This window comes from Aythya ferina (genome assembly GCF_964211825.1).
Source record: "Aythya ferina genome assembly, chromosome: 4".
Taxonomy (NCBI): Eukaryota; Metazoa; Chordata; class Aves; order Anseriformes; family Anatidae; genus Aythya; species Aythya ferina.
In genome coordinates, this window is record NC_140300.1 from 2,733,383 (window position 1) to 2,748,926 (window position 15,544).

The window sequence follows — 15,544 nt, forward strand, 5'->3', positions numbered from 1 at the left end:
GGAGTTGTTGGGAAAATGCCCTTTCCTGCTGGGGAGGTAGCCCCGCTCCCCAGGTGAACCAGGTTCCCATCAGGCTGCCAGCATCAGCTGTGCAACCCATCCCCATCCCCAGCTGTGTTTTCAAACCCAGGAAAATTCCAGGAAACATCAGCGAAACCTTCGCTACAGCCCCTACCATCGTCAGGCCACCAAGTTGTGCATCTCTATTTACACTCATTGACCAGGTTTGGAGGAGAAATGTCACCTAATGGACTAGGCAAATAGTTCTTGGTTTGCCCTGTGGGTCAAGCTGGGATGTTGGACCCCTGGGCTTTAACCCATTGAGCTGAGGAGTGCCCCAAGTGAAAATGAGCCTATAGGAAACAGCTGGAAGCAAAGGCTAGCGTGGGCGGGGAGGTCGTCTTCCTCCCCACCCTCATTAAAGGACCTGGTCTCCCCTGTATGTGCCTTCTTCTGGTCCTGGTGGCGGAGAGGAGCTGCTCCTCCAGGGCTTGTGGTTGGGGGGTGATGAATGGAGTTAGTCCCTATGAGAGCCACAAGGAAGGGAGGAGAGGGAGAGAGCTATGCCCTCCATTCCCTGCGTCCTGGGAAGACTAAAGATGAGACAAAGAAGACTGAGAATAATGGGAATGCACTTTCTGTTCAGGAAGGTAAGCTTTGGTTTTCTGCTTTTTCTGTTTATTTATGTTTTTTAGTTATGGATGCCTGAATTGAAGGTAATCAATGTAGGAAAAGCAGAAATTGGTAGGGCTCTGTATGGGGCGGGTAAAGCGAAGGAAGTAGAAAACCCACCCAGACCTTCAGCAGCTAAGAGGCATCTGGCTTATGAAGATCTTAAGTTTAGTTTTTTTTTGTGTGTTTTTTTTTTAAGGTTTTGTCTTTCTCTCTAATCTGTTGTTGAGTTCTGGCCCTCTGTGTACTTTCCTGAGGGAAAATGATGCTTAGTGCTGGTGACTGTAGAGACCTCCCTGTAAAGGGAGGAGGGTAGACAAGCAAAGCCGCTGGGCTATGAGAAACATTAGTAAGGAGAAAGGTGATAAATAAATCTTCTTTCCCTTGAATACAAAGGCTTTTGTATAGTGGACACTGCTTGAGAAGTCTTCTAATAAGAAGTTGTCTGCTGGTTTAATATTTAAAAACAAAACAAACAAACAAACAAAAAAAAAACACCAAAAACCAATAACAACTTTCATGCATGCTGAAAACTTCACTTCTAGCTCTTAGAAGACATTAGCGGAGACTGAACCACAGCCTGGGTAGCAGGGAAGCCAAAGTGATGAAAGGAGGCATCTCTTTTCCATTAAGCAGTGGCATCTTCAGGAGGAACAGCAGCTACTGCCAACAGCTGTTAGGAAGAAATTTTTTTCCTGTTGCTCACAGGAAGAACTAAGAAAATTCTTGGTGCCTCCTGTGGTAGTGTAAGCTTGTGGACAGGGTGATATATGGGCTATTTAAACTAATTCAGTGGGATCTTCCTCCCCAGGAGAAGTTGTGTATGGGTAGGAGGTTAAGCAGTAGTGGTGCCTAGGCACCTTTATTGGACTCCAAATGAGAGCTTGTGATGGAAGAGAATGGAATAAATTGTGTGTGGAAAGAGCTGTGAGCCCCTTGTCAGCAGGAGCAAGGTCATGAGCTGTGTGATGTTGCATGGGGTCTGTGGAGGGCAGACCCCATACAATGGTTTTTCCCTCATCCAGTTGTGAGAGCAGCCTTTGGGCCACATGTGTTACTTCTGACTTTGATTGATGGTGGTGGAGCAATGGGAAGACTTCTCTAGTTGTCCCAGAAATGGTTTATTTTCCTGTTTGGTGTCTCCTTTGGACCAGGATTTTTCCTGAGGGGAAGGAATGAGGATAGCAAGTGCAAACTTGTGTGCAAGAGGCATGGAGGGGATTGAATGTCTGGTCCCTTTTTTAACTAACTCCTTAAGTTTGAGATACAGGCAGCAGAGCTGACCTCAGTGGAAAATGTTCCTGGGTGTGAAATTAGATGTCTAGGAAAATCCCCTCCAGGATTACTGAGGCTGTGAGAAAATGGGAACAGCCTTTTGGGTGGCAAATTTCTCTTCTGAGATGTCCTGGTATGATGTTCTCCTATGTGGAATAAAAGCTGTGGTAACATCTTCCCTTTATCATCCCACCAAGGGGTGAAGCGCTTCTGTAGCAGTGGAAGGGCTTTGCCCTGTGTTTAACTTTTATATTGAGGCATGACTTTTCTCAGGAGAGAGAGGGTGACTTGGCTGTGGGGTCTTCTCATGCATAAAAGGATGCTTTGGGGCTGGTAGGCTGCTGTTTGGGAGAGCCTTGGTGTGGTTATCAGCAGGAGGCAACTCAGTTGTCTGCTGTATGTCACTCTTGCTCTGGGCATCAGATTTATTCTGCAAACTAGCCATCCCTTACCTGTTTCTGCTGCTTAGGACTTAAATTGAGTGAATCAAGGGCACCTGCTGGGAAAAGTGGCACTGGATCTGTCCCTGGGTCCCCTGCTCATGCTGGGGAGAGGCTACAGAGCAGCTATCAGTCCTCTATAAATCTTCTCTCTGCATGGTCCTGGGAGGAAAAAGTGGAAAGGAACTTCCCTACAGTTTAATCTTCAAAGCAATAACCTAATTTGCTGAGCAGCTGTGAGATAGGGAACTGACCCAGAATATTAAACTGCCTCCCAGGGCATGGGAGCTATGGTTCAAAAGGCAGTGGCCCCTGCCATCCCCTGGGAAGGATGCTCAGCCTGATAAATGCCTCCTGTGATGATCTGTGGGGACATCAGCTGGCAAGTGGTGGGTGGGAGTCACAGGGGAGCCCATGAGAGAATTTGGGGAGCAAAGGAGAGATTTTTGCTTTCATCAGTCAATTGGTTGTTACAGGAGAGCCCCCCCTTGGGGAAGGAAACTTCTCATTAAGTGTACCCAGCTGGGCCCCTCTTCCTGCAGAGGCAGGAAGGGTGTTTGAAAGTGGTTTTGTTCTGTTTTATTTTTCCAAGTGGTGTTTCTTATAAAAAGGGGAATTGAAACTCAAACCTTAAAATAATCCTTGCCTTCTCAATGGGATAAAACCCGTGCATCATCTGTGTTCCAGTCCTGTTTCCTGGTTGCCCTCTGTCCCATTTTTCCCCCCCAAAATGCACTCCAAATCCTCTGTTTTCTTACTCACTGACCAATCTTAAAGCTCTGTTTGGCAGGAGTAGATGTCTCAAAGGTTCCATCTTATCCAGTGATGACTTAGTAGAAATAATAATTACAGAAGTGTTTGGAATAAGAGAAATCTTTAATCCCCAAGACTGAGGTTTTCTGCAGAATGCTTCAGTGAAGAGGGGAAATTGGAGCTGGCTTCTTGGCTTCCTTCTGGATTGCAAACCCCAGGAAAGGATTCCCCTGGCAGAACTGGGGGTGGGTGCTGTGAACCCTCTAATCTGCGCTGCCCTGCAATCAGGCCTTCAACACTTCATCCCAGCACTGAATCCAAAATATCGCTCCCTAGTTCGTGCCTTAGAGGATTCAGCAGCTGTAGTCACCTGCCAAAAGCTTCTCCTTCGTGCACACCCATGCATGTATGACTTGGCTAAAGCCTTGCCCAGAGAGAGCTGGAGCAAGCTGCTTTGCCAAGCCCTTCTGCTATCCCATAGCTTGCTAGTATTGATGTGGAACCGACTTCTTGGGCTTTGCTCTCCTGGCAGAGAACAGGGTCAAAAGTAGGTGAAGCAGTGCATAGCAATTATCCCAGCTGTGTGCTCATGGCAGGGACAGAGGTAAGGGACATGCTGATATCTTCAGGCATAAAATATGTGAATACAGGAGTCCATAAGGGAAAATATGTGAATGTAGGAGTCCACAAGGGGAGAGGATGGGGAGATGAGATCAACTTCAGTGAGTCTAGTGGGAAGGGGACAGAACTCTTGTGCAGAAGACAGGCAGGACTCTCGTTATATGGAAACTGTGCCTAGGACAAATTCATGCCCTCCTCGTGTCTCCTTTTGGCCAAGCTCACCCAATGTCTGCTTGACATCTGGAATTGCCCCTTGAGCTGATGTGTGGTAGCTTGATATCAGCTTGGAGAGAACTGGGACAGGATGGGAGGCACTTGCCTATGATCTGGAACCTCAGTGGCCTCTCTGGATAAAAGTGGAGGATGTTGCTCTCATGAGAGCCCAAATAGATGGTTCTGGGGGGAAAAATAAGCCATGTGCTACTCCTCAACATGAAGAGGAGTTCAGTTACCCCACTGCTTTTTAAGTGGAGTATTCTCAAGGAGGGAGGTATTGCATCTTGGAAGGAAGGTTGCTGTGTTGTAGGCTGCATCTGGCACCTGCTGAGCTCTGCCAACCTACTGAGTAGCTACAAGGGCTCAGCATCATGTCTGAGCAGCACCAGTGTGTGGGTTTCTCCTCAGTGAGGAAGAAATATGGGTGTGGGAGCCTCCAGCCACACGCCTGGTGTGTAGACAAGATGATGTAGTGCTGTTGGGAATTGAGTCTGCAGTGTAAATACTATGGCAGAGCAGCTTGAAAGGTCTGCTGTAGCTTGGAGAGAGCCCTCTGCACATCTTCCCCCTAAGCCCTGGCAAGGGGCTGAATCATTCTCATGTCTGGGGCTTTCTGATCTTTGTGTGGCTCTCTAAAAGTTCTGTGTAGTTGGAACAAATGGATGTATGTTCCCAGAACAAAAAAATGACATCAGCTGTTCCCATAAATGGAATTAAGGCCAAAGCCTCCAGATGTCACGCATTGTTTTTATCTCCCTTTGACTATAGGAGTGCTTCCTTAACAATTTGCAGCTAATGAATAGCACCAACAGCAGAAATCTGCACTGGGTTATAGAGAAATGAATGTGTTTTTAAAAACGTAATGCATGTTGACATGGGTGTGTTAAGGCTTGTGGCTGTATCCATCTAGGCAAGGGGTATATTAATAACACATGGTGGCTACGAGTGGTGCCTGTAAGACCAATCTAAAGCAGCCTATAGGTATCCAGGCTTAAACATCCCTTCTCAGCGTGTGCTGAGACCCTCCTCCTCTGTGCAGTACTCGTGCTGCCTTGCCCTTGTTCCTACAGTGGCAATTCAATGTATGCCTGAGCCCCGAGCCGAAGGGCTGCCCAGGACCCACTGCTCCTGCTGTGAGAACATCTTGATTGCTGACTTCCTCGTGCTAATCGAATCAGGCTTGTTGCTTAATTTAATTGAAACAAAGAGGGGATCTGATATGTGGCATCTGTCAGCAACCTCAGAAGGAGGTAGGGATGCGATTCGTGTGGTAGGCAAGAGCATCTGAAGCATTTCCTAGAATCCCATATTTCATGGGAAATGCCTTCAATTAGATTTGGATATTTCCACACTTCCTTGCCAGACTAGGAGCGGGTAGCTCAGCCTGATGCCAGTAAGGAATATCTGCTTTTTTTTTGAGTTGAGCAAAGCTACCTGGCCAGGCCTTCTGTATTCACAGTTGGTTTCATGGTATCTTCTTTAAAACACAACACATTTATAACTGGTAATGAAAAAACCCCCTGTAGCTTGTAGCAGAGGGCTGCTGCATCCATATTAAGAGGAGTCTTGAGTAGGAGAGGATGAGGGGTGATTTTTCCCATCCGGAGTGCTGGCCAAAATGAAAAGCAGTGAAATAAGAAGGCTGTGGATCCTCAGTATCCCAGTTGATGTCTCTCTGGATCCAACCTCTGCCAGCTGAGTGTGGAGCTGACTCTTGCATTGAACTGTTGGCAACCAGCTCAGATCGCCCTCCTGGTTTTGCTGGCTTTGCCTTCCCTCAGTCTTTCAAAAGCCCTAAATGAATTATCTATGTCACAGCAAGAGAAATGCTGCTTCTGTGTCTAAATAACATCCTGTTCTTGGATGGGTGCATGAGAGACTTGAGAGCTGAGCAACCTGCAGCTCTAGCAGCAGGGGCAAATGTGTTAGTGGCTGTGGTGTGTCTGTCCCACGGGCTTGAACTCATGTGAGCTGTGATGTGTGCTGCCTTCCCTGAGTCATTAAATACCAGCTGAAATTGAACTTGCATGAACTTGCTTTGAACTGAGATGCTGGTGCAATGTCACATGCCAGTGTTTTAACTGGATGTGGGATTCTCCATCGAGCTGGTTCAAGTGTTGCTTTCCTCGTGTGCTCTGTGGCTCCTGGTGTGGGGCTGGAGGATGCTGGTGGCTGTCTGAGGATGGCAGGGCAGATGGATGCCTGCAATAAGTGCTGCTCTCAGCTGCCTGGCACACAGCCCTGTGTCTTGGGGCATTGTGGCAGCATGGTTTAAAATGGTGCAAGGGCCAGAGGCTGGTGTGATCGGGGCTTGGGAGGCTGTGAAGGAGCCAGCAGGGCTGTGTGGAGCTGCCTTTCTCCTTCATGGTCCACCTGCACCAGCAGGTCTTGATCTTCCATGTGTTTTGTAATGTCTGTGCTCTCTTCCATGTGTTTTGTGCTGTCTGCATACCACTCCAATACCATGGTGATGGCACAGGCTTTTCCACACTGATTAAAGCTATCAAAAGGAAAGCTTCAAATTCATACTCCAGTGGCTGAGTAGTAAGAAGCCCTGACCGGGAGCAGCTCTGTCTTGTTTTATTCTTCCAGGAGGGTATTGCAGCCTGACAGCTGAGGCTGCCCAATGTTTGAGATCACTTGCATGCTAGAACAATGCATGAACTCACTGTTGTTTGTACTGAGATCCAGGCTGAGCTGTTGGAGCTCCTGTTTCTCCTCTTCCCCGTGTAAATGTTTTATGAAGTGAGCACAGAGTCAATAAACGCTTCCTGTTTAACGTCTGCCCTGCTGCCTTGTGAAAGATGCTTTACAAAAACATCAGATCTCTCACCCGGCACATGGCTTATCTCTGGTTCCCTGCTAAGCATGATATCAAAACTCATCTCGTAAGAAAATATATTCCCAGCTCCAAGAGAAAATAAACTCATGTCTTCCTCTTAATGATGCTGCACAGATTATACAGCAGTGCAGCAGATTGAAATTGTTCTGAAATTGGATTTTGGAGCCAGCTGTGCATCAAATCCTGCTGGGAAGGCTCATGGGGAAAGCTGGTCTGCACCTAGTGTGGAGAGCAAGCACCCAGCTTGTTTCTTTTCTTGCTGCTTTTCAGCATGACAAATGAAATTTGAATAATTGCTATGTAAACTGAGAGCAGTTGTTGAATCTGAGAGGGCTGAAAAAATATGTGCTTTACAGCTTTGTTTGCTCTGCTGCTGCTGTTGATTCACTTTAATCGTGGCTGAAATTTTAATACTGTGGGATACGGCAAGCATCTCTATTACACAATTAAAAGGTACGTAGAATTTGGTTTTCCACTGTTTTATGAAGCTGCAGTTAGCAAAGTCAAACTGGGGAGAGGTTTCTGGCTGGTATCAGCAAGAGATTCGTATTGCTAGCTCCTGTTTTCTGTTGGACAAGGCAGTTTGTAGGCCAGAAATGGGTGCAAAGACTGGTGGAATGAGGCTCCTAACTTCATCTCTGCTCTTCCTTAGGTGTGGCTGGCAAGTGTCTAGCAGACAGTGGGCTTTGGGTTTGCTCTGCTTGCTCCTCTTGGCTTCTTAGCTAGCTGGGAGAATATATATATTTCTCTTGTTTCCAGACCTCAGCAATGCTTTTCTCTCATTAGTTGAGGGTAATGGACCTGTTAGATGTTATACCTACCCTTGCTCTGCTCCATCATCTGCTGTACCACCTAAAGGCTGCAGCTAATGAACAACTTATGAAGCAGGGAAGATGACTTAGTGAAGAAAAAAAGATTTATTTTTTTCCTCAATGCTTGTGGTGCATGTGTCTGCATCCCATCTTAAGATGGTAATCTCCAAGCTTTCTGGTTCTCTGGAAGAAGTCTCCTGTGCAGTGCAGCTGCTGTCTTGATGGGGGGCCACCTCCTCAGCTTTTGAGGTGGACAGGCCAATGTATCTGTACTCCAGCACAAGGGCTGCTATTAATGGGGTCAGAGGAATTACCAGTAAGCTTCTAGAGATCTTCTGCCTTTCTAAAAAGAAGCTCAGCCACCACTGCAGATGGCAGGATCTGTTGTGCGCTCTGAGGGGGAAGTGCTAAACCTGGAATCTACTTAGAAAAAATGGGGAGCTTGCTTTTTGTTATACAATTTCTTGCTGATCCCTTCAGTTCTGGGAGCCCCGTTGTAGGTGGCATGCTGAGTGTCTGCTGAATGTCTAAAGCAAAAGCCCTTTGAGCTAAATGGTGCCCAGTGGAAGTGAGCTGGGATGTGGACTTGAGTTTTACAGCTGATTCTAGCCTAAATATTACTGAAACTTAGTGATTTCTAAAATCTAGTTTATTCTCCCCATGATTATAAGTTTTTCTACATCTCAAGACGTTCGGTTGTCATTTCCAAGCTTATGCTCCTATTCTAGCATGGGCTGCTGTAGCTTTTTTTTTTTTTTTTTTTTTGCTTGAAAAGCTTTGCTAGGCCAAATCCTGGTCTTCCCATGCTCTTTGATACTCTGCCTGCCCCTCTAATGGATGTCTGCATGGGATGCCCCTTGCAGGGCATCAAATAATGCCTTCCCCTATGAACGCACATTAAATGTATTTTAAAGAAGGGGATGTTCTGTGAACAGACAATGCAACAAAGCAATCAGAGATGGAGCTGTCAGGGTATGGTTGAGTATGCACGACTGCCTGCTAATTGACACAGATCTGAACTGGAATGGGGCTGGGCTCTCTCGGTTCAGAGGATATCTGCTTGATAGCATCTCAGATCAGTCAGAGACAGCTTCCTACCTCTGAAGGGCACACGGAGGCTGGAGATAGGAGGTGCTGACAGCATCCCATCCCTTGCCAGGATAGCTCTGTGCAGCCACGGCGGGGCTGAGAAGATAAAATCTGATCCCCATTGGGATGTGGTGAGGTCACATTGAGATGAGAATAGGCATCTGTTGACAGCAGAGACACTGTTTCACAACTCCTGTCTCATCGGCTCCCCATCTGAAGGCTGGGTGATCACACCAGGATGTGTGATAGCTGCAGCCTGGAGAGGTCTTGCTCCTTACTGCTGTGCCTCTGTGCAGATGCAATCTGCTCTTGCTTCTTGAAATGGCTGTAGGATAATAGGGAAATGGCTTGGTCCCTTTCCCACCTGGAGGAGGGACTAAGTTGAAGTGTTTAATACTTCATCCACCTGGAGCCTGTCTCCCCTGATGCCTCTGGGTGATAAGATCTGATAGCTAGGCTCCAGAAACCCTACAGCATGCCCTAGCTAGCTGCTCTTGCTGGCATTGGGTTAACAAACTGCAGTGCTCCAAACTAATACCCAAGAGACCAGTCAAGCGTGGCTCCAGGACAGAAAACAAGCCACAGTCTAGCCTTGGTTAACACTTTTCTGTTTCATGTCTGTGTTTGCAGCAGCCCTCAATTGGGTGGCTGCTTGTGATCTTTGATCTGGAGTTGAGACACTCCCAGTGTGACCGTGCACATTTTCAGAGGGCAGTTCATCTCTTGTTTCAGAGGGCTGCTGAAATCAGAACTGACTTTTTTTTTTTTTTGGCTGGGATGGGGGGAGTTATCTTGCCATAGCCACCAAACTCAATAGCAGTGACATCTCCTGCTGCTAGGGACTTGGTAAAAACCGGTCATAAAAGAGCAGCTCAAAGGAAAAGTACTAACTTGTGGGTAGCTCTTTCAATGAAAGACCTGTTTCATTTGAGGTTTGGGACTATTATAGATTTCTCACGCTTGTCCTCAGCCTCACCTCAAGGCTTTTAACTCTTGGTGCGGAAACATGGTCATAGTGGCAATAAGAAAGTAAATGCTTCTTGTTAATAAGCACAGTATGGCAAAAAAAAAAAAAAAAAGCTGCCCAATTGCTTCCTGAGCCTATTTTTTGGGAGTTACTGCTGTGCAGCCAGTCTGTTTGCATGGTCTGCCTTGACTTGAGGTGCTCAAGTGAGCAAATGCCTCTGCTCCTGATTCATGTTTCATTGCTGAGCAGTGATCGCCTCCCCCCCTAATTTTTTTAGTCTACGCAATAATAATGTCTCAGGCTATGGAAGGCAACACAAGACAAAGTGAATACACTTTCCTGCTGTCAGCATTGCTTCTTGGAGCCTTGCATCTTGTTGTGCAGCTTGTGAATGGAGGATTTGCAGCCTGGAGTGCAAGGGGGGAAAAAAAAATAAAGCAAAGAACCCACAGAAAATAAAGCCAGGAACCCACAACTTTGTTCTCTGTAAGTGGACTGTCTCCTCTTCCTTGTGTTCACTTGGAGGATTGTGCTTTGTGTCTCTGATCACTATCTTCTGGCAGGCGAGTCAGGGTTTGCTTTGATTTGGCTGCATTTAGAAATTGTAATTCTGCAAGGAACGCTTGTGATCTGCAGCTGTCAGGAGTGCCTCTGCTCCGAGTGCTCAGAGCACAGAAGCTGGCATGGGAAGGCATGCACAGGCTGCTGTGGCTGTTTGTAGCCCTCTTAAAAGAGGCTGGGAGGACAGGAATGAGACCAAACAGTGTTTGACATGGTTTGGATGGAAACGATTTCTTTTCAGACAAATATCATAGCTGTTTTTGTTATTGGGGACCAGTTATTGCTATGTGACTGGGGAGGGATGTTAAAGTTGGGGGAGAATCAAGGTGAAGCCTCTGAATTACTGAGGCCAGCTCATGCTGACCCAGCCAGACAAAGCTGCTGTGGGTCTCTTTTGCGTGTGCTGACCTCCAGAAACATATTGCTGGAGCCATGGGGTAGACAGGAGTACATGAGAAGTGGCCCCACCGGAGTCTGAATCCTCTGAATTGTGCTAGGTCATGTATTTCCACTACCAAGACTGTCCAGAGGACAGCCAGAGTGCACAAAAATGTGGTGTTGGTGCTCTGTGGAGTGCCAAAAGCTGGCTGGAGGCCTTGCACCCAAGCAGACCTCTGCTCCAGCAGTGCTTCACCTGATAACCTCTGGTGCTGAGGCTCAGCTGAGGTGCCCAAATGGCCTTAGATGGAGCAAGCATGCACATAAATTTCTCATTCCAGTCTCACCTCAAGGGTTACCCAACCAGGCCAGCTTTCTCACAGTGCCAATGCTAAGGGAGCAAGTATGTGAGATTTTTGTCTTGGCCATCTTGTGACTGAAAGACAAAAATCCAGTGATGCCATCCCTGTAGCCCTGTTCTGCATGGAAGTACCTGCCTTGAGGTCAGTCTAGGTAAATTTTCAGGTCTGTTTTTAAGCTCCCCTCAGGAAAAGGAACAGTTTGGTCTCATTCTGCGGCATGACTCACAGGTGCTTTCAGCAGTAAGCATGGCAGAAATAGGCGATGCTTCTTTCAGTGTCATTATTCTTGATTTGTTTGGGATTGAGAAGTCTGGAGTGGAATTGTACTTTACCTGTGTGGCTGCTGTCCTGGAGAGAAAGTTCATTTAATTTCCTCAGTTTTTTTGAGGGAGGGAAAAATAAAACAAAAACAAAAGTCTTGGATTGGTTTAAAAAAAGATGAGATTGGAATTTCTTCAGTCCACCCCCTCACTTTAGGCTCAGCAACCTTTTAGGGCTCATGTGGGTTTATAGCAGCTCTGTCTAGTCAAGCTTTGAGTACTTCCAAGGGTGGATGTCTATCCCACCCCTGAGACTCTGATCTAGTGCTTAAAGACTGTCTCTAGGAAAGAAAATACTCAACACTGAGTTGAAATTTATAATTCTACAGCTAATGGTTGTTGTCCATCATCCCTTTGTTTACCTGTGAAGTCTGCCTTCCTGATCACCAGGTCAGGATGGATGTATGGTCCAAGAGGTGATGGTTGAGATATTGAGTAGCAAGTCTTAATTTGTTTTTTGCTGTTGACTTCTAAGGGCAGAGCTGCTTCTTTTCAGATGGGGATTAAAAAAAGCCTTCTGGCACTGTGCAAGGGCAGTGTGGCTTTATAGGTTGGTTATCTATTGAAGTGTTCCTACTCTATTTTTTTTTTATTTTGAGTATTGCATGACCTAAAGAGCTTAAATCTTGCTATGTACAAAGGAAAGATAATGACAGCACTCTCTCTTGACTTAGAGGTAAGCACTTTAGGTTCTTTCTTGTCCAAGGGACAATGTCTCTGTTGCATCTTGGTTCATGTGTCCATGTCAGATGGAGACGTTCACTGAGAGCTCTCATCCACAATGAGCAGGCCCACACTTCTAGCTGCTTCCCTGGATCATGTAGGATGAAGAAAGTAGCTGATGGCATCCTCTTAGATTTCAAGAATAGCCAATAACCCCACATCTCTGGCATCAGTATGTTCTTTCAATACCTTCAAATATTGGCATTTCCCCAAATAACTTGCTTCCTCCCATGTTCCTTTAGGAGGGATGACGCACTTGGTTGTGAGGGAGGTGACCTGATGCTCAGGCTTGTTCTTGTCTTGCACTAAGGTGATAAACAAAAGGTTTAAGCCTACAGCAAGCAGGCTGCAGCTTGGTATCAGCTCTCAGCTTAGTCATAATTGTCAAGGCATAAAATTTTATGTACCAGCTGCTGCTTTAGCACTAAAACAATGGGCTTCTGCAGACAATTAGCCTGTTGACTCTTGAGTCGAAGGCTTTCACCTGCGCAGGCACTGAGACCTGAGGATTCCTCAGGTGATTTCCTGGATTCCTGTGTGTGTGGCTGGGCTCCTTAATGTGGCAACTGCTTCACTTGGCCCTGCTTCGTTTCCTGATTTGGTGGTAAGGCTGGCATGACAGACACTTCTTTCAAGCGCCAGTGTCTGTATCTGAGATCTCATCAGGATTGCAACAATGTTATGCAAATGCTTGTTATTGTCCTAGCATGATGTCTGAACCCATGAACAAGGTCTCTTTTTTTTTTTAAGCTTGTTTGTGCTTATTTTTGTTGGGAAGGCAGTTTTCTTGCTCCAGGTCCAGCTCAGTTTTGATAGCAGTGGTTCAGGCATCTGTATTGTTTTCTTTTTAAAAAAAAAAAAAATGTAGGTCTGTGTCTTGCTAAATTACCCTAGGCAGCTAAATGTAAAATAGCACTAGGATTGTCCTTTCATCTAGCTTATGGAGTTGGGGTGGTTTTGCCCTTACAGATCAACATGGTCTCTGCACGAAGTTGCTTCTGGTTTCTCCTGTTGTTTTTTTTTTAACACTGCTGCAGGCTCAGACCTTTCCTTCCCTGTCCCTCATCCATAGGTTTACCAATTTCCTTCTGTTCCTGGGAACTTTGAGCTGGTCCCTGGGGTAGAAGTGATGGGAGATGCCAGTATCACCTACCAATACATCTGAGCCTGGTGTTGGTGATATCCCTTTGCAACAAGGTCTTGCATCAGAGCTTGACATCCAAATAACCACAGCCTCCATGTCCCTGCCCAAATGTACTTGTACACCAATATCCTTGAATGCTCACTTGTGCAAAATGATCCTTGGGTTAATGCTAGGGCCTGTTGGTTTATTAATCCCTGAGTCCCTGTGTTCTCAAGGTTATGGCTTCATTCAGGCAGCCATTGTCCCCTTGAAAAGCAGAAAGATCTCTCTGTAGGAGAGTTGGGTCTGTACCTCTTAACTTCATTTGAGGAACGAGTCCTAATCCATGCAAATGTTGTGCCACATTCGCCATCCTTCAGAGGTGGCTGTTCTGGGACTGATCTCCTGCCTGTATGATTATGTGACCATGTATGACTACATGTGGGTAGTTTAAGTGCTCTCTGCCATGTGAGGAGAACACAGGGCTGGTAAATAACATGCCTCCTAGGAGGGCTGTTTGGGCCCATCAGCTCACCAGTGTTTTTTTCGCCCCTCCCTGGGATGGGGGAATTAAGGACTGGGTTTGTAATAACCCACCAGCACAGCGATGCCCTGTGCAGCAGAGATGAAATGGCTGCTTTGTGTGCTGGAGGCTTGTAGCTGACAGCTTGCTCAGCCTGGGGATGCCTTTTATTTTTTTTGAACCAAAATAAAAAATAAATGTCAATCTCTTCGCAAACTGTTGTTGTGACTGAATGAGGTACTTTGTCCTTAGCAATGTTCTCCTGGACTTATGTGCTGTGAGCTGTCACAGTCCTTGAAGAATTAAACTTGATTGAGCCCCCAGCATTCTCTGCATCCAAATCTTGTCACTCCAAGATCTATCGTAGTCTCTGTGCTGGGTATTTGCAGGAGGCTAATAATGATGTAGGTGGTGCTCCTAGCTTCTCTTCTCACCCAGAGTGAGCCAGGCTTTATGTAATGGTACCACGTGTCTTCCTTCCAGCAGCCAGCTACAGCCAAGCTTGACAGGTATTCTCAAAGATCTTAAGCCTCTTACAAGACTAAGGAACAGGGTGTGGGGAGAGAAATACCCAACTAGCATCCATGCTAAAGGAGTTTCCTTGTGTTATGCTGAGAAACTCATTTTTTTAATCCAGGGATAATGAAATAATTTGGCTTGGCTTTATTCTCTTATCAAGGAGATGCATTTTTCCCACCTGTCATTAGCTACAAGTGCTGGAATCCTCTCCAACTTTTAGCTAGTCGTTGGTGCAGGGGAGGATTGGAGGCCTCCCTTTGAGTGTTCAACATGTTGCAGTCTTACCAGGTATAGATAAAAGCTGGAGGGATGTTGGCTAGATAGAACTTTTTTATAAAGGATTGAGCACTTCAGCACGGTTGGACCTTTTTTCCTGGGTGTACTTCCTGCTGAATGATGTGACATGAAGGCAGAACTGACTTGCAGTATGGCATGAGATTGGGGTGAGATGAGCACAAAGTTATGCTGGGAGTAGGGGATTTACTATAAATTTGGGACCCTGGTTTTGGAACGTGTTTACAAAGGAGTTGTGGGTAGATAACCCCAAGAGACTTTCCAGGTTTGAGAGGGCAGGCTGAAGTTTCCTGAAGCAAAGCCTTTGTGTGCACACAAGGATGTGTAAAACCAAAGTAACATGGGCTGAGAGCTCAACCTTCCCCTACGACTGGTGCTGGCTGTTTGCTCAACTGTGTGTATGAAAAGCTGGAAGTGGATGTGGGTGAGGTTGTTCTCAACACTGAGACAACTTCCTATGATTAGGACATTAAGACGGGTGGCATTGCACTTCTAAGAAACAGGAATGCAAAGGAAGAGCTCTGCAGCTGTCTACCCCGCAAGACAATGCGCAGTTAGGAGCTTGCACAAGCACAGAGGAAGTCATAGCTGGTTTAGTGAGTCTACTCATAAACCTCTGCAACTCACCTCATTAACCAAGTTTGCTAAACAAAATGCAGCTGGAGGGAAAGGACCTGATGCCTGCTTCTCAATCCCGTATTGTAAAATAAGAAAAATGTGGTAGTGAGCTGCAGTGATCCTCACGGGGCTGAGGGGATGGAGGTAGGGTTGTTCTTTGTGTTGAATATGAAGCTATGAGTGCTGTGTGCGTGTAAACTCGATCTGTACTCGAGGTGGGGGAAGAGAAATGTGACAAATGCAGGGAACCTGTGCTAGGCTCCTTGAAGCTTGCTTAGAAGGCTGATTCTGAAGAGCTGATATCTTCCTTGAGGACAGGCTGGGATTTTTAAGAAATAGGAGCTGATGCAGGGTTTGGGCATCTGCTGAGCAAAAAAAAAAAAAAATATATACAAAAAACAAACAAAAAAAACACTTGTGGAAAATGCATATGGAC

General features: G+C 46.2%; 1 protein-coding gene across 2 annotated transcripts in view; it reads left to right on the forward strand.

Moving 5' to 3' along the window:
* The first annotated feature begins 442 nt into the window (after positions 1–442).
* Positions 443–15,544, forward strand: part of SLC4A11 (solute carrier family 4 member 11) — a 133,212-nt gene continuing 118,110 nt past the window's right edge. For both annotated transcript variants that reach the window (XM_084517779.1, XM_084517780.1), the window contains exon 1: positions 443–650. In XM_084517779.1, the coding sequence (XP_084373905.1) occupies positions 512–650 (139 nt within the window). In that variant the 5' untranslated portion in view covers positions 443–511. The remainder of the gene's footprint in view (positions 651–15,544) is intronic.